The 19,340-nt window shown below is 32.6% G+C and overlaps 2 protein-coding genes across 2 annotated transcripts; both read left to right on the top strand.

Annotated features, from left to right (window-relative positions):
- The first annotated feature begins 5,223 nt into the window (after positions 1-5,223).
- LOC118744517 (hydroxysteroid dehydrogenase-like protein 2) lies at positions 5,224-6,814 on the top strand. The gene is made up of 2 exons (XM_036477575.1): positions 5,224-5,445; positions 5,537-6,814. The coding sequence occupies exons 1-2, from the start codon at positions 5,400-5,402 to the stop codon at positions 6,727-6,729; spliced, it is 1,239 nt and encodes a 412-aa protein (XP_036333468.1). The 5' UTR covers positions 5,224-5,399; the 3' UTR covers positions 6,730-6,814.
- Positions 6,815-7,288: 474 nt separating this feature from the next.
- LOC118744516 (inactive peptidyl-prolyl cis-trans isomerase shutdown) lies at positions 7,289-9,777 on the top strand. Its single transcript, XM_036477574.1, has 3 exons — positions 7,289-7,657; positions 7,716-8,614; positions 8,706-9,777. Exons 1-3 carry the CDS (start codon positions 7,590-7,592, stop codon positions 9,107-9,109), a joined length of 1,371 nt encoding a protein of 456 aa, XP_036333467.1. The 5' UTR covers positions 7,289-7,589; the 3' UTR covers positions 9,110-9,777.
- Positions 9,778-19,340: the final 9,563 nt, after the last annotated feature.

Below are 19,340 nucleotides of genomic sequence, written 5' to 3' on the forward strand. Positions count from 1 at the left end.
TACACGGAAATGTATTGAAATATTACTATTTTTCAAAAGTGCCATTTTGGCACTTTTTGCCAAATTAAAAAATTAAGTGCCATTTACAGGTCTATTTTGCGCTGGTAATAAAAAGTTTGTAACCGGTAAATAAAGTTCCTGTCAATTTTTAAACCCTTTTCGCATTCTGTGTACTCTTGTAGCCGGTAAATTTTGTTACGATCTCATAAGCTGGTAACAAAGTATTGCCCCGTGAAATATGCTATGCTAGAATTTGCACAATTCTTCATAGCTGAATTGCTGAAAACTTTAACTGCATTACCAACGTTCCTAGAATCGCGGTGACAAAAACTGGTAAAATTGTTTGGTAATAAAAATTTCCGGTTACAAAATCTTCGGTAACGTGCAGAATAGACCTGTTAAGGTAAAATAGGGCCAACTATGACACGGTTTGGGCTAAGTTGGCAGCCCTGATGGTGAGAACCCGCTTTTTTAGGTATAGCACACAATCTTCAAAGATGATACAACTTAAAATTTGGCATTTTTGATAAAATGCACTAAAAATGTACACAACTGGATCAAGGTTTTGTTATAATTTGTAGAAAAAACCTAAGGTTAGTCTCCCTTGCCTATATGATTAGCATATGCTACGAAATAGTTTTTCGCATTTTCTGAAGAACGTGTTCTTTTGAGTTGTGTCACTTTTGAAGATGGTGTGTGATATGTCGGGCGTAGGTCACAATGGTCCATTGGATGTTTTGTATATAAAATGTCCAGCAATCTTGTGCAATTTGACATGATTAGTCTGTTCCTTTGAACTTCGGACTAAAACCTGTGGAACTGTCAAACTACAATTTTACGCTCTCAAATGAGAGTAAAAGGAGAACAGATGCAGAAGTGCATAGGAACGCAAAAAGCACTATTTCCTGTAAAAACGTCAGACGGTTTGTTTACATGTCATTGGTACTACACCGATTTGGCTGAAATATCACTAAATAATTATTAAATTTATACATATTCAAATATTTCGTTGTTTACTTCCATTTTTTAACAAATATAAGCTTCTTTGCTTTCACTGCTTTCTGTTTTTGTTTGCACATGTAAATCAGCTGATCGTTTGACACTTTTCATGAACTTACAGGAAAAAAATCTCCGGACTAAATCCTGTAACTTCTGACTAGGAACAGTTGCTCATTTACTCTCTCAATTGTGTTCCCACTTACAGGTTTTGTGTCAATAGGAACGACTTCCTGTAAGTTCTGACTAAATCCTGTAAACCGGACTGCTATTGGAACAGACTAGATATTAGTCTGTTCCAATAGGGGTATTCTCGAAGTCTTGCACGATGCACGGATTGCTCGAAATGCAAAAATACTATTCCAGATATGGAAGAGTACGAATGTACCTCATTGCAAAGTAGTAGCATGCATAGGTGGCAACCAGCGAAATTCTGTATAAAATACAATAACAAAATACAGCAAAAAAAATGAAGTGAGCGAGATGATGTAAAGAATATGTAATAGGAAATTTAGATGAGGCGATTTTTCAGGCAACTTTTAGTTGAAAGCAACAATCGCCTTGGTTTTTCCCATGTATGTATTTTGTTGTTGTGCTTTTGCAATTATGCAATCCGTGCTACGCGCAAGGGATTTGCCAAATTTCGCGAATACCCCTAATAGCAATCCGGTATACAGGACTTAGTCAGAATTTACAGGAAGTCGTTCCTATAGATATAAAACCTGTAAGTGGGAACACGTTTAAGTGAGTAACTGAGCAACTGTTCCTAGTCAGAAGTAGCAGGATTTAGTTTTTCTTCGCGCAAGTTCAAAAAAAGTGTCAGATGCTAAGCAGGGTTGCATTTGTAAACGAAACCAGAACGCGTTGAAAGCAAAGAACCTTATATTTGTCAAAATGTGGAAGTTAACAACGAAGTATTTGAATATGTATAGATTTTAATAATACCCAGTATACTTCGGGCAAAATCTGTGGAACTGCCAAACTACAACGTTACTCTCTCAAGTGGGAGTAAAATGAGAACAGATGCAGAAGTGTACGGGAACAAAAAAAGCACTATTTCTTGCATAAACGTCAGTCGCTTTGTTTACATGTCATTGGCACTTTTCTTTTGTTTACAATTTGGTTGTCAAACACACTACAGCTGATCATTTGACACATTAAGGGCCGGTTGTTCAATGTCTGGTTATCACTACTTGCCGGTTAAACATCATTATCGACGACTTCGTCATCATGTGTACAACATATGATCGATAAAGCAGTCGTTGTATCTAACCGGAGCTTCTTCCTCCGATTTGTGCTAATCAGACATTGAACAACCGGCCCTAAGTCTGTTCCTTTGAACTTCGGACTAAAACCTGTGGAACTGTCAAACTACAATTTTACTCTCTCAAATGAGAGTAAAAGGAGAACAGATGCAGAAGTGCATAGGAACGCAAAAAGCACTATTTCCTGTAAAAACGTCAGTCGGTTTGTTTACATGTCATTTGTACAACACTGATTTAGCTGAAACTAAATAATTATTAAAATCTATACATATTCTAACATTTCGTTGTTTACTTCCATTTTTTTACAAATATAAGCTACTTTGCTTTCACCGCTGTTTGTTTTTGCGTGCACATGCAAATCAGCTGATCGTTTGACACTTTTCATGAACTTACAGGAAAAAAAACTCCGGACTAAATCCTGTAACTTCTGACTAGGAACAGTTGCTCAGTTACTCTCTCAAATGTGTTCCCACTTACAGGTTTTATGTCAATAGGTTTGTTCGTCGAGCAAAAAATTTGTACGAATTTGTACGAATTATCACGATTTTTGCCCAAATCGCGTTCGTGCAGACCAAAAAATTATCCAACACTCAAAAATTGTGAGAGCAAAGTGACAGTTCTCTTGGAGAGAAGTTGCAAATTCTTGCTGGAAAAAATTTTGCCAGCAAGAATTTGCAAACTCGAAACATGTGGTTGTGGCGCATGGTTGCATTTTTGTCTACAATAATTTGAATAAATTAGTTCGTTAAATTTAAAAATTTATAAACACGAGCGATTTTTTATGAAAAAAGGAAGTAAATAATTGTTGATATAATTAAATTAGTTAATTCCAATGATTTGAACTTAATTCGGCTGAAAAAAATGGTATTCGCAATCGGAATGCAATTGCAACCAGAGTCGGATTAAGAAACCCGACAGCTAATACGATGAAGAAATTGAAATGTATGTTAAAGAAAGTCAGAACAACAAGAAATATACATGTATATCCTGTTTTTGGCCATCCGAAAGAATTTTAAAAATTCTATAAAAAAATTTTATGTTTGAAATGCAACCGTGGACGCCAGCTGGCAGCGAAACTTGCAAATTCCTGCAAATTTGCGTTCGTGAAGAAATTTGTAAGTTTCTCAACATGAGAGAGAATTTGAGAGAATTTTTTCTTACTCTCTGATATTTTGAGTGTTGGATAATTCTTGCTGGATTTTCGACGAACAAACCTAATAGGAACGACTTCCTGTAAGTTCTGACTAAATCCTGTAAACCGGACTGCTATTGGAATAGACTAATTTGCTAGAATTTAGCAGCAAAAAATCTTCGGACCACCATATGGCGTTTTCCCTTCTACAAAAAAGTTTACCTTTTCATTGTCCTCTTAATATTTGTTCGTAGACGCCACTGAGAAGGTGACATTTTTCGGTAGAAAAAAACGCCTTTAATAAAAATGTAAAAATTTTCAAGGGAAACTGTCTATTTTTTATTTCGAAGTTAAACCTTCTAAAGTCACTTCTTCTTCTTCTTCTTTTTTGGCGCTGTAACCGCCTAAGCGATTTTGGCCGAGTTCAGCAAAGCACGCCAGTCGTTTCTCCTCTGTGCCAACTGACGCCAATTGGAAACGCCAAGTGAAGCCAAGTCCTTCTCCACCTGATCTTTCCATCGCAGTGGGGGCCTCCCTCTTCCTCTGCTACCACCAGCGGGTTCCGAGTTGAATACTTTCAGAGCTGGAGCGTCGGTGTCCATTCGAACGACATGACCAAGCCAGCGGAGCCGCTGTATTTTAATTCGCTGCACTATGTCCATATCGTTGTAAAGCTCATACAGCTCATCGTTCCATCGTCTGCGGTACTCGCCGTCGCCAACGCGTAAAGGACCGTAAATCTTCCGCAAAATCTTTCTCTCAAACACCCCAAGAGCCGCCTCATCGGATGTTGTCATTGTCCATGCTTCTGCGCCATATACCAGCACGGGCATGATGAGTGACTTATAGAGCGTGGTTTTCGTACGTCGAGAGAGGACTTTACTCCTGAATTGCCTACTCAGTCCAAAGTAGCAAGTCACTTAAGCTACTTTAATTGAACGGCACCGATATGTTAATATATCTGTGGTATTTTATTAAAACAATTAAAAAGACTTTAGAAGAATGGACTGTGAATTAAAAATAAGGTTGCCTTTAAAGATTTTATACTCTTTTATTTAAGCTTTTATTAAAATAGTGTCTTATGCTACAACTATGACTGGTCAATCGTTAAAATACTGTTTTGGAACACAATGAAATATTGCTTTAAAGTGAAAGTGGCCTATCTCGAGATAAGTTGTTTTAATAAAATGCTACAGATATGTACATATATACACAAATTTATCAACGTACTATCTCCATAATTTCACTTTCGATGCCCCGCCAAAAATTGTTTTGACGATTGCAAATTTTAAGTCATTGACAATTTTTATCAGTAAGTACTTATTTATAAATAGCTTTGTATAGCCAAAAATATTTAATTTAAACTCCGGTTCCGTTCTTACGTACATACACATGTACATATGTATATGCATGAGGTTTGTACTGCCCATTTTTCTTTTTTTTGGAAACCTCCTTTTGGACCATAAACAGCTTCATCTTGTTTACATTTTTTCCACAATAAAAGCGCAGTGAATAAAGCAATATCTGACGTCGAAGTAGGTACATATCTGTGTTCGTATGGAATAGTAGCTTATGTCGAAAGGCTGGCTTTAGTACAATGCGGCATTCGCAGCATACTTTACCGAATGACTCACTGGCGCGCCGAGCCGTTAAAGAATTTTTGGCAAAAAAACGTGCAAGAAATAGTTCCGATATTAGCAAGTCAATATTCTTATTAGGTCTCATCAAAAAATTCCTTGTTGTTTAAAGAATAGAGGGAATGCCGCATTATACTAAAGCGAGCTTCCCGACATAAGCTACTATTTCATACGAACATCTGTAGTTATGTACTCACATATGTACATATACACATAAGCTGTTTCTGCCTCTGTGCCCGAATATGTACTTTGGACTCTGCTCTTGTTGATTGTTTGTTCGCCCCATCCGATTTTGCATTCATTAAGCGATTGTGTTACGGAGTAGTCGAAATAATTCTGTGGTGACTTTAACAACTTTAAAAGTACAAAATGATTAATACCGGAAAATTAGCTGGACGTACCCTTTTTATAACCGGTAATGGACTATAGTAATTATTCAATGAAAATTTGCTTCTAACAAAAGTGTGTCAACTTTCATTTTGGTACTTCATTACGTATATATGTAGGTGCGTCGCGAGGCATCGGAAAAGCAATTGCATTAAAGGCTGCTCGCGATGGCGCAAATATTATTGTTGCTGCGAAAACCAGTACTCCCCATCCTAAATTGCCTGGAACAATTTACACTGCGGCTGAAGAGATTGAAAAGGCCGGTGGACGGGCGCATCCATGCATAGTAGATGTGCGCGACGAACAACAGGTGCGTTCAGCCATTCAGGATGCTGTTGCGAAGTTCGGCGGTATCGATATATTGATAAATAATGCATCTGCCATATCACTGACCGGCACACTGGATACAGATATGAAACGTTATGATCTGATGCATAATATAAATACACGTGGCACATTCCTCGTTTCGAAAGAGTGTTTACCGTACATAATTAAAAGTAATCATGCTCATATCTTAAATATTTCGCCGCCGCTTAATTTGAATCCTATCTGGTTTGCTCCACATGTCGCTTATACAATTGCCAAGTATGGTATGTCGATGTGTGTTTTGGGTATGGCTGAAGAATTCCGCTCTTCTAAAGTGGCGGTGAATGCTTTGTGGCCACGCACCGCAATACAAACTGCGGCCATGGAAATGTTAGCCGGTGCAGAAAGTTCCAATATCTCGCGTAAAGTAGATATAATGGCAGATGCCGCATATGCTGTTTTAATACGTGAGCCAACTCAATGCACAGGACGTTTCCTAATCGACGATGAAGTTCTAACAGAGGCTGGTGTGACTGACTTGAAACAGTATGCATGCAATCCGGAATACGCAGACAAACTTATGCCTGACTTCTTTTTGGATATATCAGAGAATGAACTCAATACTGCAAAAGAACAGTTTAAACAACAAACGACTGTTGCAGCTTCTTCCGGACAAATACCGGCGTTATTTGTTAAAATTGAAACATTACTTTCGCCAGAACTAGTACAAAAAACGCAGGCTGTTTTCCAATTCAATATTGAAGGCGATGAGAAAGGCACTTGGCATTTAGATTTGAAAAACGGACCTGGTTCATGCGGCATTGGTGAGCCAAAGGTGTCACCTGACGCAACACTGACCATGAAAGCGAATAACTTCCACGATATGTTTTCGGGAAAACTTAAGGCTGCAACTGCATTTATGACAGGCAAATTAAAAATTTCAGGCGATTTGAATAAGGCAATGAAGCTGGAAAAACTAATGCGCTCACTCAAGTCGAAATTATAGACCGTTAAATAATATTCCATACTGTGTTGTTTTTTAATATTAAGATTTTTTATATATAAAATATAGAAGATATGTATTATGATAAAAAAGCGTTTCAATTGATTCTTATGTATATAAGCCTGTTCCAGGTATATACTTCCAGAATTGCAGGAGTTTACAGGAAGCTGTTCCCGTAAGCTTCTTACATAAGTTTTATTAAAGGCGAATATAGCTTTTCGTGTAAATCTTGCAAAATCTGGAACAGGCTTATGAATATACCGATGGCCCTCTGCAATAACGACGTTACTGAAAACTAAAAAAACATTTACTACTGAATAGTGGCACAATGCTGTAATCCCTGCCTTATCCTTACTAAATCTTAGTAAAGCAGTGATAAAGAGTTAGGAAGAATTAGATATGGATTAGAGACGTGGACTGTTCTGTAGTATGCGGTTTTGACTTGTGTCGTTATTGCAGAGAACCATCGAAATGTAGGAACATTCATATGCAAGAAAAAGGTCATTGGCAGAACCCATGTAGTTCTAGGTGATACGTTGGCAGTTAAAATGTTACTCACCTTTTGATATTAATCAGAAATCACTTATTACATTACTTTATTAAAAATTACGCAGGATACAAATTCATGATAAAATCTGCACTTGTGTGTTTTTTGGAACAACCGTTTTCATCTGAGAGACGATTTTATCTGCATCAACAAGTAGTAAACAAATGTTCTCTTCATTTTACAACACTAGGCAATTAGCCCTTCTTCTTCTTCTGCACCTGCAGTTCAGTTCACATTTGTTAATGCCGCTAAATTTTTCCTTGATGTATTTGATAAGAATTGCTGAGCTCGCAAAAAATATAAAATAATCAACGAAATGAATAAATTAGAGGACGATACTATCCCCAGCAGTTGCAACTTCCTGAAAGATCCACTATCTATTGGGTAAGTTGCTATACATACCCTAGTATTCCAAAAACTATTGGCTTTTCTGTTATCCCAGGGATCTCATAGGACCTGGTACAACTTTTGAGATAAACACGAATTTCGATGAAGGTTTCAGCAATGATATATTTGATGAATTAAATTTGGGTTCCGACGAGGAAGACGATGACAAGACAGCCACAGATCGCTCAGCCTTGGTATCACCATGGACAAAACCTTTCGACGAGTTACGACTGCAGATGGTAAAGATAAATGAACACATTTATAAAAAAATCACGCAGCCCGGGTTGACTGAATACGGTGAAGTTCCGTTAAATGCGCGCGTATGTATACGCTACAATGCTTATTGGGAGGGAGAGGGTGCACCTTTTGATTCGTCCTTTCTACGTGGCTCGTCGTATCACTTCTATACCGGACGAAATGAAGTGATTGAAGGCTTGGAGGCGGCGGTACGAACAATGTATCGTGGGGAACAAGCACAATTCGTGATTTCATATCAGTTATTGTTTCGCGAAATAGGATGTCCACCACGCGTTAAACCACGTGCTGATGGGCTTTTTATAATCGAATTGGTTTCATTCAATCCTGTGGGAGATTTGGATGCCGACCAAAAGTTGACGGATGAAGAACGTGGCAAATATGCAACAGTAATCGATAAAATACGAGATGTGCATCTTAAAGGATTAGATTTCTTTGGACAAGGATTACATAAGAATGCTTGTCGAGCTTTTGAAAAGGCTGTAAGCATGTTGAACAGTTGCCACTTGGCCAATGAACAAGAACAGCGCGAGCAAACAGCATTTCTGCTAAAACTATATACGAATTTAGCAGTATGCTATAATAAGGTCAACTTGCCCGCAAAGGCTTGCATTATGTGCAAAGAAATACGCCAGCTGACAGACAATAAACCCTCTTGTAAAGCGTTGTTTCAGGAGGGACGCGCGCTGCTGCTGTTGGGTGAGTGAAACATAGATTGCACATACATATGTATGTAGTTGCATAAAACGAAGTTAAAACTAAAACTTTTTAATAAACTTTTGGTGCACAGGTGAGTATGAACGCGCACGCCACATACTTATACGCTCACAGCGCATGGAGCCACAAAATGATGATATAAGTAAAGAGCTGAAGCTGCTGGAACAACGTTATTCACGTTACAAAGAAAATGAACGTAGCATTTGGACGAAAGCCATGGGCATAATAAAGAAAAATGAAAGCAATCAAACGAATAGCAATAACGAAAAGACGCGTAGCATTTTTGAAAAAGAAATGGAGGAACTCATGAAGGACTTTAAGGAGAGTATGGAATTGAATAATTTCAATTTGCCACCCGGCTTAACTAAAGACGAAATCAAAACAGTTGATGATTTGGCGCAGAGCATGGAGTTAAAGTTAACACTCTCACCACTTGACAATACCACCTATACATTAAGTAAAGGGAGCAAAAAATAATTTTCATTGCAAAAAAAATTGTTTATCAAATAAATAGAAGTAAATAAATATGTACATATGTACGTAATAGTTTTTATCAAACGTTAAAGTGTATTATAAACATACATATGTATGTTTCTATAAGTACATATGCACCTAAGGAAATTTCCTTAAAAAATTATTAATGTGTTATTGAAACGCATACATGAATGAATTTTTTATGTTATTTACTGTAGTTTTGATGGTAAGTCGCCAAATTAATTACAGCAGAAAAACTAAGTGGATACATAAAAAAAAATACTAAAGAAAATACATTTAAATACTTAATAAATACAAATGAAGCAATTAAATAAATAAAACAAAAATAAAAATAAAAATCAGTCGACTGTTTTAACAAAAATACGAAGGATAATCGCTCGTTTTAATGATCTTTTAAAAGCTACCTTGTCATTAACCGAAAAAGTAGTGATGAGTTTAATGATAGGCGATTGCTCATGAATTATTAAAACAAAGGATGCTCAGTTACATAAATATTTTATAGAGCGTTACGATGTTAGTTTTTAAATATGTATGCCTAATAAATGTAAATGACCAACAAACGTGTATTTGAATTTATTGGCCAATCTTCCCTTATTGACATTAAAACGCACAGATTTCTTTTTATTTTTAGTTAAAACGCATAAATTTATTTCATTATTTATGTATAATTCATAAATAATACTCATACGGTTACTTAAAGTGTATTTTTCCTCAAGTTTGATTAATTTTTTTTTTTAGTTTATGCAATATGTATGTATGTTATAAGTATTTGTGTACACACAAGCCTTTTTGGGTATTTGTTTTATAACTAAACTTTTGTTTGCTTCTCGTCATTAGCTCATTGGTTTTAGATTATTGCTTAACTTAGCATACATACATATTTAGTGCCCGACATTATGATAAGGTCACAAGTTTTGACTACTGATTTTTTATTACTTTATTTTGATACTTTTTTTTGTTTTTAGAAAAGTGTTGTGCATTCTATAACAAAAACCCTATATAAATCCAAAAAAAAACTTGTCAATATCCATAGGGGTGACCTTATCATTATGCCCGGCACTGTATTTAATTTATTTCGCTTATATTGTATATAATTATTTTTCTAGTTATGCACGCACACATATTTTGTTTGCTTGTTTCTTCGAATGAATTATATAAGATGCTTGTTTTGTTTTGTGCTTCGCATTTTTGCATTTTTTAAAAATCAATAACTTATCATGCACTTAAAACGCAAAAAGGAAAAGAAAAAAATTGTTAAAAATATAAAATCATCACATACATATGAACCGAGCGAAATCCAAAGTTTTTTTTTTGTTTCTTTTTCATTTCATTGTTTTATATTTTATTAATTTAACAAAATGTTCGTTTTTGTATGCGTTGTTTTTTTTCTGCTTTCTCGTTACTTTCAATTAATGTATTATTTGGCCAATTGTTTTTCGATTTCTGTTTTCTGTATATTCAATATTTTATCATTCCTTTGTGAAATTTTTCGTATTCAAACATATAAAACTACTAAGTATATTTGTTTATAAATTGCTTGTCTTTTGAGCAATTTAATAGTATTTTACACCAACACATATTAGATTAATTTTTAGTTAATTTATATTTTTTTCGTAACGTTTAAAATTCTTGTTTGCAATTTATTTGTTACTCATTTTATTTTCCATATTCTCAACTTATTTTGGTTTCTTTTATTTCGTTTATGCATTTGAGAACTTATTCACCCGAGGCTAACTAACCATCGACGCTCAAATAACAACCGCTTTGGATCCAGACGCTCATTTGCATGAAAATCAGACAATATACATAAGTAAATTTGCTTCAAGATAATTAAAAAAAAAACATTAACTTTTGTAGTGAACGATTTTGTAGATAAAGAATTTCGGATTACATATTTAATCGGAATATGGAAATAAAACGTAGTCTTACTTTTTTGTTAAGCTTGCAAAGGTAAGCAAATACATAAATATGGCAAAAAATTAATTAAAATTCCGAAATACTCACATATGCAGCACGTTTTTAGTAAATTTCTTCTTCTTTATTTAGCCACCGATTTTTGAAAAAAAACTTTTGATTCTACCAAGCGCGCAGAAGTATTTTAACAAGGGACTGTGTACATTTTATGTGAAATAGATAGAGCAATTAATACGCGCACGAGCTGCCAGATTAACGTTGTTCAACATTATTCATAAAAAAAAACTAATAATAACTTTGCTTGTTGTAATAACTGATTTAGATTTTGAAGTTTTTGCGTTTAAAAATTTTAATTCTTTGTAATTGATTGTTCATGAAAATTATTTAATTTTTTATTAATACTTAGTTTTAAGGTTTTTGATTAATTTCAATTGACACATGCCTTTTTGATTTGATTGTAGGTTTTTATATTATATGTATTACATATATTATCTCATATTATATATTATTTTTATATTATACATATTATATGTAGTATATTCTACGTGAAAAATTTTTGAGTTTGAATGTGAATTCGATATTGATACATACTATTTATTTTTTATATATGTATTTTTGTGATATTTTATCTATTCATATTACATGATGTTCACACATAAAATTTACTTTTGTTTACGTATATACTTTATATTTTTTACTAACTGACTTAAAAAAAAACGAGGAAGGTTATCAACTCGTCGGAGTATTTTTTCTTCTTTTATGTATATTACCGGATAACTTTAGACCGCGTGAACCGTTTTGGATATTTTTTTTTATCGTAAGGTTAGGGTAATCCAAAGTTGATTTAGCTCTGATCATTGGATCATGAAGAAACGAAGGGTACTTCAAACATTTAATTTTTATGAGCATATAAACGATACTCTTTTTAATTACTTGTTTCATATATTTTTCTGAACTTTTTATTTAATAATATACATCTTTATTTTAATTATAATGTACCGCTATTTATTTTGCAATTCATCGGTCAAAATGTTTTTTTTTGTTTATTGGGTACAGTAATTAGTTTATATTCATAAAAATTAAAATATTTTTGAAACACGCTATAAATGAAATAATTTCATGTATGAAATTATCACTTTTTATAATGCAGCATTTCATACCCGTTACACTTTTTTATGAATATGGCCATATGCATTTAAAAATTTCTTGTCCAATTAAATTTAAATTATTAATTCATTTAAAAAACAAAGCATATAAAATTTGTGTGTGCTTATTTTGTTCCAATTGAAATTTTTTATAGTCAAACATATGAATTGTTATTATTACATACATACTTGTCTAATTAATTTCTATTATAAATTTTAGTACAACTACAATTTTTACTTACATTAGTTAACAGCCATTTATAGTAGTTCATTAAGGTTTAATTTATTTTCGTTAATTTTCGTAAGAAATAAATAATAATAAAGAATAAAGGCAAATATTTGTTTTTCAACAATTTATTTGAATAATCCGCCACAAGCTCAAACAAATTGCCGATTTAGAAAAATTTATAAAAAAATATTGTTAAATTGAAATCTTTAAATCACTAAAGCGAAAAACGGGGAAACTTTAAACTCGAAAGTATTTTAATACAACAAAAAAATTTACGCAACCTTAGTGGCTACCGAGGCTTTATCCAGTTTAAGAAAATAAATATCGCTTTTGATTTTCGAAAGTAATTTGGAAGACTTTGACAGTGTAAATATGTATACATATCACGATGGCTGAAAAGCTGCTGTAATTTTCTATAGTTACACATTAATAAAACCAATCTAAATGAAGAAGAAAAATTATGTGGGTTTCAAAACATGCGTAACCTCAAAAAGAATTAAATTTTTTAATATTTTAACTTTTAATAAATTACAACTATTGTAAAAGAAGAAAAAAACTATGTTTAAAGACAGGGAAATAAATAAGATAAAATTGAAAAAAATAAAATTTCATAAATAAAGATATAATAAATAAATAAAATACAACAAAATTAAATACAAAATAAACATTTTAGTTGTTACACAACACCACCAATAATTATTGCAAAACCAAATATTTAAGGCTGGAATAGATACAATTCCTATGTAAAATTTTGAGATCTGTAAAGAAAAACTATAAGCAAATTTTTATCAAAAAAGTTGCATAAAATAAAAGTTTTTTTACACTTACTTTATTTAAACTTTGTATCCACTCGAAATCTGATAAAAATTATATTTAAAAATTACGGCATCTCAAATGGGATTTTAACTTAACGATTATTATTTTTTTTTTAATTTTTATCGCCTACACATACTACACTTTACAAAACTGCGGCACATTTTCAATTTGTTATTATTATAATCATTTATCTTTTACTAATTACACACTAGCACAACATTTAGGTACAATATTTCAACAGCAACTGTTATTTGGAGTATTACATACACAAGTACATATGGATGTGCAACATAATTAACTAATAGTACTTTACTCCTATTTATGTATTTATACCACTTATTGTACTTACGTTTACTACTACTATTTTATTTATTGATTTATTTATCACTCGAAGTGAACATGATATTAGCATTCAATTTCCAGTTATTGAAAAAGTGCCTAAATTTAGGCAAACAGTTTGCGACTACATATAGCGTTGCTTTCTTGTAACTTAAATTTGCTTGTAATTTTCATAGCCCAACTGTTAGGCGCTAATTTTGAACGTTTTTGACGTGAACGTGAAAAAGTAGAGGAATTTGGAGATAAGACAAAAAGTTGAATTGATTTCAATGCAGTTTTAAAATCATCACTAGTTTTTTTTTTGGCTATTAATTAAATAAATTTCGCTTTAAGCTCTTTAGCGTTTTTTCTCAACAACTACATACATACTTTGAATGGCAATATTTTACTTATTTTAAATTTAAATTTCTTCTATGCGCATTTAAACACAAATTTCTTAAAAAATTTAAATAAAAATCATCAAAAAAAAAACACATTTGTTTATGCTATATGTATGTATGTATGTATTTTAGTTAACGCCAATTAATATGCTGTTAAATTAAATATCACAATTTAGATTTGCAGTAACGTTGTCAAATTCTTGTTTGTTTCTTGTTGCTTAAGCTATTTTTATTACTTACGAATTTCATGTTTTAATTTTCATATATGTATGTAGTACATGCATACGTACCATATATTTTTTTTGCATTTTTGTTAAAAATATTTTTTTGGCATTTAAATTTTTGCTATTTTGGTTCCGTATTTTTGCTAGTGTTGTATACAAACTAACTATAGGTACATCTATATAATATGAACATGTATATATTTTTATCTACGTATATATATTTAAGCCATTAAAAACATATACAAACGTATATAAATGCCTATTTACTATTATTTTCTACATGCATATGTATGTATTTATGTATGTAAATATTTCGTATCTAAACTTTCCACTTCTATTAACACTAATATACCGTCAATATACATATGTATGTATGTATGTATGTACACATTTATTTGATAACAACATTTGTCAATATACCTTACCTTAATATAGAAAGGCCTAACACATATAGCCGCTGAAATGCAAAAAAGCCGTAACTGACTAAAATTTGTTATTGCTTAAAATAATTTGGCGACATCGTAATCAATCAAAGCGGGAATTTTGGATTTTTACTTAGTTATGATTTTTTTGTATTTCAGCGACGATGTGCGATAGGGCCTTTCTATATTGAGGTAACGATATGTATGTACATATGTATGCATGTACATTACTTAATCTATCCAGCTATACTTGTATAAGCTTTAAGTATGTATGTACATACATAGTATTTTTTTATTTAAATCTAATCTAAAAATTGCGCTAAAGTATTTTTTTAATTTAGCAACTTTTTTTTTATTTATTTTTTTTTTTTTTTTTCTACAAGCTCTTGGCCTTAAATTTATTTTTTTCTATAATGGCACAACTTTTATTCTTTTTGTAGTAGCCACACTTTTTTTAAATTAGAAAATCATTTAATTTTATAAAAAAAATGGTTTGAGCTTTTAACTTAGTTTTTTTTAAATTATTTTTAAAGGTTACCTTTTTATAATTATTGCAAGTTGTTTTAATTATATTTTGTTGTTTTTCATACACAAATTTTGTTTATTAGTTTTATTTTTTATGAAAGTAATTTATTTTATTTTTCTTTGGGTAATTTTTTATTTACAATTAAATTTAAGATTTTTATTTTTATTTGTATTTTTATATGGTTGTTAAATAGAGCCCTAAATCATTATTTGTTAAATATAAAAATAAATTTTATATTATGTTATTTGTCGAAATTTTCGCCATCAGAAGTCATGACATTTGCCCTTCTATTAGGCAATTTTTTGCGAAGAAGCGCTCATATTTGGAGAACGTCTACTTATCAAGCCAAGAATCAAAGCCTCTCGAGAATATTTAAATGAAGTTGGAACTAAAAAGAATCAGATATTTTCCAGAAATGCCTCACAGCTGAGATCACCTGATTTTATTTGCTACAGGCTTACACTCAATATCTACAAAAAAAAAACTTTAAACGGATTCTGACAAAACCAGCAAGAAAAGTCGTGTGATAACGAAAGTGCTGCCTAGTTTGTACCAAAAAATTGTTTTTGGGCCAGAGTACAGGGAGAGTCTTGATAAATGAATTAAAAAAAGAGGAAAATCGGGACATCATCGGTAGAAATATGTGATATCGGGACACTTATACGTCCCGATTTTTAAAAAATATTCAGCGGGACAATTGTCTCAAAATCGCTACTGTCTCGCCAAAATCGATACGAATGATCACCGTACGTATGAGTAACATTATTTTGTGCTCCCATTTTCTGTCAAATTTTTTTAAATTCGCAATGCAAACTTTAAATGAAAATATCTTTGGAAAATGATTTGATCTAGGGAAACGGTATACAGATCCGCCATCTACGATCATTTTAGCATCTTCTTCTTCTTTATTGGCGCTGTAACCCCCTAAGCGATTCTGGCCGAGTCCAAAACAGCACGCCAGTCGTTTCTCATTTTAGCATCCCTGCAGTGTAATTGAGACTAGGAAAGCATTCTATACGACGGAAAGGCCAAGTGGATAAGGACTTGGTTTCACTTGGCACAGGAAATAAATGACTGGCGTGCTTTATTGGACTCGTCCAGAATTGCTGAGGCAGTTAAAGCGCAGGAAGCATATTAGACTACAAACATATTTATGTGTATAAAAACCAGTGCAGCACAAAAAAATAGGTTTTTGCCTCTTACAATTTTCTAATTAATTACAATCTCCATGTGTATATCAATCTGATTGACGTATCAAATTCATTTAATTTTCTTTTAATAGTTTAAGATTTTATTAATTATATTAGTAAATAATTTTTCTTATATTTCTTTCAAACCTGCATATACATACATACATATGTAGTGTTTATTGCATTGTATTAAATACAATTTTCAACATTTTTAATTACACTAAAATTTATTGCCTGTTTTATTATTTGATTTTTGCTACATACAAACACACATTTTTTCATATCTAAACATATTAATTATATACTCACTATTTTTTAATACCAACAACTAGTTATGCTCATTTTTTTGTTGCGCTTTAACTACATACAATTTTTTTCAACAATTAATATCAAACACTACTCTTATGCTTTTCGCATTTATGCAATAGTTTATAGGTAGGCATTTGTTACATATCAACTAGTACAAACTACCTACAAAGTAATGGGTTTTAACATTTATGCATAGATACAAATACGTAGATACATATGTATATCGATAAGTAATACACATCATTGTTTGTAAGTACATATTTACTTATTTTGCGCTAAAAGGTACTTGAGTCTCTCATTATATCGGTTGCTTTTTGTAAAACAAACAAAAACGGAAAATCTAAGTCATCTAGAGAAAAACTGCCATAGTACCTACTTTGAGTGTCCAACAACAAATTTCTATGCCTTAAATTTCTTTGCAGTATCTGCCTACAAATATATGGTTGCACAAATGTCTGTATATAAGTCTGTGTATGTAAATAAAATGTTAACATATTTATTTATCTATATCTGCAATATTTGTTCTCATCCTTTCGCAAATTTTCCCCAGTTCCCTCTAAGTTGTACTTGTCATAAAAGTATAATCGAAAATGTTTGCCTATAACTTCCTCACTGAAATATGAAGTTATTGTAGTTTTTAGAAAATTCAATTCTTCATTTGGTAAAAAAAATTTGCTTTAGGAATATCTGTTTTCGAGTAAATAGTAGTTGTTTATTTATATACTAAATTTTTCGGCTTTCTATTCGCAAAAATAGTGCACATTCGCCTAAAAGTTGGTTATTTTAAACGAGTTGAAATATTTTAAACTCCTATTAAAAATACCCGAGTATTAAAAATACAGTATTGTAGAGTGGTAGTGGTTTCAGTGACCTACTATACGGTTCGGCAATAAATCAAACGATAGAGTGATTAAGAAATCGATTCGCTAAGTTTCGAACGCCGAAAAACTCTAACTGAGTAACAGAAGTGTCTGGCGCATAGCCGATTTTACTATGCACCGTACGTGCATACTTTGAGGCGCTTCTGCTATTCATTTCGGGATTTCTAATGAGTGAAATTTTGGCTAGCGATTTTTAGTACTGCACTGCTAGAGTAATAGTCTCTAAAATTATCATCTTAAAGTTAAAACAGAATCAAATCGCTGAGCAAACTTCGTCGAAAGAAACTTCGCTGTCAAAATTAAAATATATATGAGATTGCATACAACCGAAGCGACAACGAAGTTCGTCTGACGAAATTCGGCGAAAATTAATTTATTCTTTATTTTTCAGCTGCCGCCGGTCACAAAAGCAACTGTCAGTGAAAAAATTGCTTTGTTTCCTCACATTCTACTAGATAATTATCAGAATTGCGAATTCTTTCGCTTTTGTATTTTTATATTTTTTATTTGCCATTCAGCTGTTGCGAATTTCCTTTCGGTTCTGTTTTACTGGGCGGCACCGCACCGCAAGGCGAAATTCGCTTAGCGATGTGGTTTTGTTTATGCTTTTAATGGAGACAAGGACTTTTCAAAGTGCATGTGCCAACACGTTCTTAATATACCAAATTAGACTCAGTTAAACATTTTTTTTTAACAAACTGCAAAATTTATGTAAGATCAGAGTTGGGCATTATTCGAATAAATTGTTATTTAGATAATTATTTGAATAAAATTTTATCCGTAATATAATTATTCGCAGATAACTTATTCACGAATAAATTATTCGTGAATAAATTGTTTGCGAGTAATTTATTCGTTATTTTATTCGTTATTTTAAATAATGAATAAAAACTCATTTTTAACACATTGAGCCACCTTTTACTTTTAATTCTATTGTCAAGGATTGTGAGTTAGCTGAACTCTGTTTACCATTTTATCAAGAATACTAGCCCATTCCCTCTGGTTTCGCGACCCCTGATAAGATTTTTTGCGTTGGCCAATGCAAGAATAGCGTTGAAAACCAAATATGGGTAAAGTAAAAATTCTCACACATATTTCTGCAAAAAAATAGCGCTCTGATGCTATATGCAAGAAAAAATTCCTTTCAATGTCATGAGCTTTACCGATGGTCTTATTTCCACTTGTGAGATCTTTTCTAAGCGTGCGTAATCTTCTTCTATGATCTTGCAACTACACAATTGGTCCGATGCGTCAACCTCTGGTCTTATGTCATGTAGGCCAACAAAAGTCCTTATAAGGAAGCTGAAGAGCACAGATGTGCGTTTTCTACTATAGGAGAGCCAAAAATCCTCGATGTAAAATTTGACCATTGATATACCAACAGTGGTCTTTCTTGGAAGGATGTGGTCGAAACTTTCCTTGCTGATTCGCCACTTTTAAAATATCCAAGAGCTGGTTTCCTTGAGTCTAACTGCTGCAGCAATGGCCGCCCGAGCAATTTCATCAAGCGGAGGTAGATGCAAGGTCGCATTTAGGGTGTATGACGACGTGAGACATCGTAGATTCGTATAATATAAACATAAAAACAAAGTAGTCCAGACATATAGGGTTTCTAATGATTTCGACTGCAGCACCATTATGAATTGCAGCCTGATTGTACAATAAGTAGGGATTTTCTAAATAACTCAACTGTAGCGCCACCTAGCGGGTCCATTTTTCGCATAAATATTTTTCATCATGCAGGAAGAACACATTTTGAATTTCAACGAAATCAGTTCATAAATGCGGCTTTTATAAATAACTCGGCTCCATAGCCACAAAGAAGTTTTCTAATAGCC

This window comes from Rhagoletis pomonella, unplaced genomic scaffold (assembly GCF_013731165.1).
Source record: "Rhagoletis pomonella isolate Grant_MI unplaced genomic scaffold, Rhpom_1.0 Rhpom_scaffold_00008, whole genome shotgun sequence".
Taxonomy (NCBI): Eukaryota; Metazoa; Arthropoda; class Insecta; order Diptera; family Tephritidae; genus Rhagoletis; species Rhagoletis pomonella.

What these genes read in the sequence shown, in the direction of transcription:
- LOC118744517 (XM_036477575.1), top strand. Translation starts at nt 5,400, where the DNA reads ATGATTAATACCGGAAAATTAGCTGGACGTACCCTTTTTATAACCG. An exon ending in ACGTACCCTTTTTATAACCG is followed by an intron (nt 5,446 to 5,536) that starts GTAATGGACTAT and finishes GTATATATGTAG; the next exon opens with GTGCGTCGCGAGGCATCGGA.
- LOC118744516 (XM_036477574.1), top strand. Translation starts at nt 7,590, where the DNA reads ATGAATAAATTAGAGGACGATACTATCCCCAGCAGTTGCAACTTCCTG. An exon ending in AAAGATCCACTATCTATTGG is followed by an intron (nt 7,658 to 7,715) that starts GTAAGTTGCTAT and finishes CTGTTATCCCAG; the next exon opens with GGATCTCATAGGACCTGGTA. An exon ending in ACGCGCGCTGCTGCTGTTGG is followed by an intron (nt 8,615 to 8,705) that starts GTGAGTGAAACA and finishes TTTGGTGCACAG; the next exon opens with GTGAGTATGAACGCGCACGC.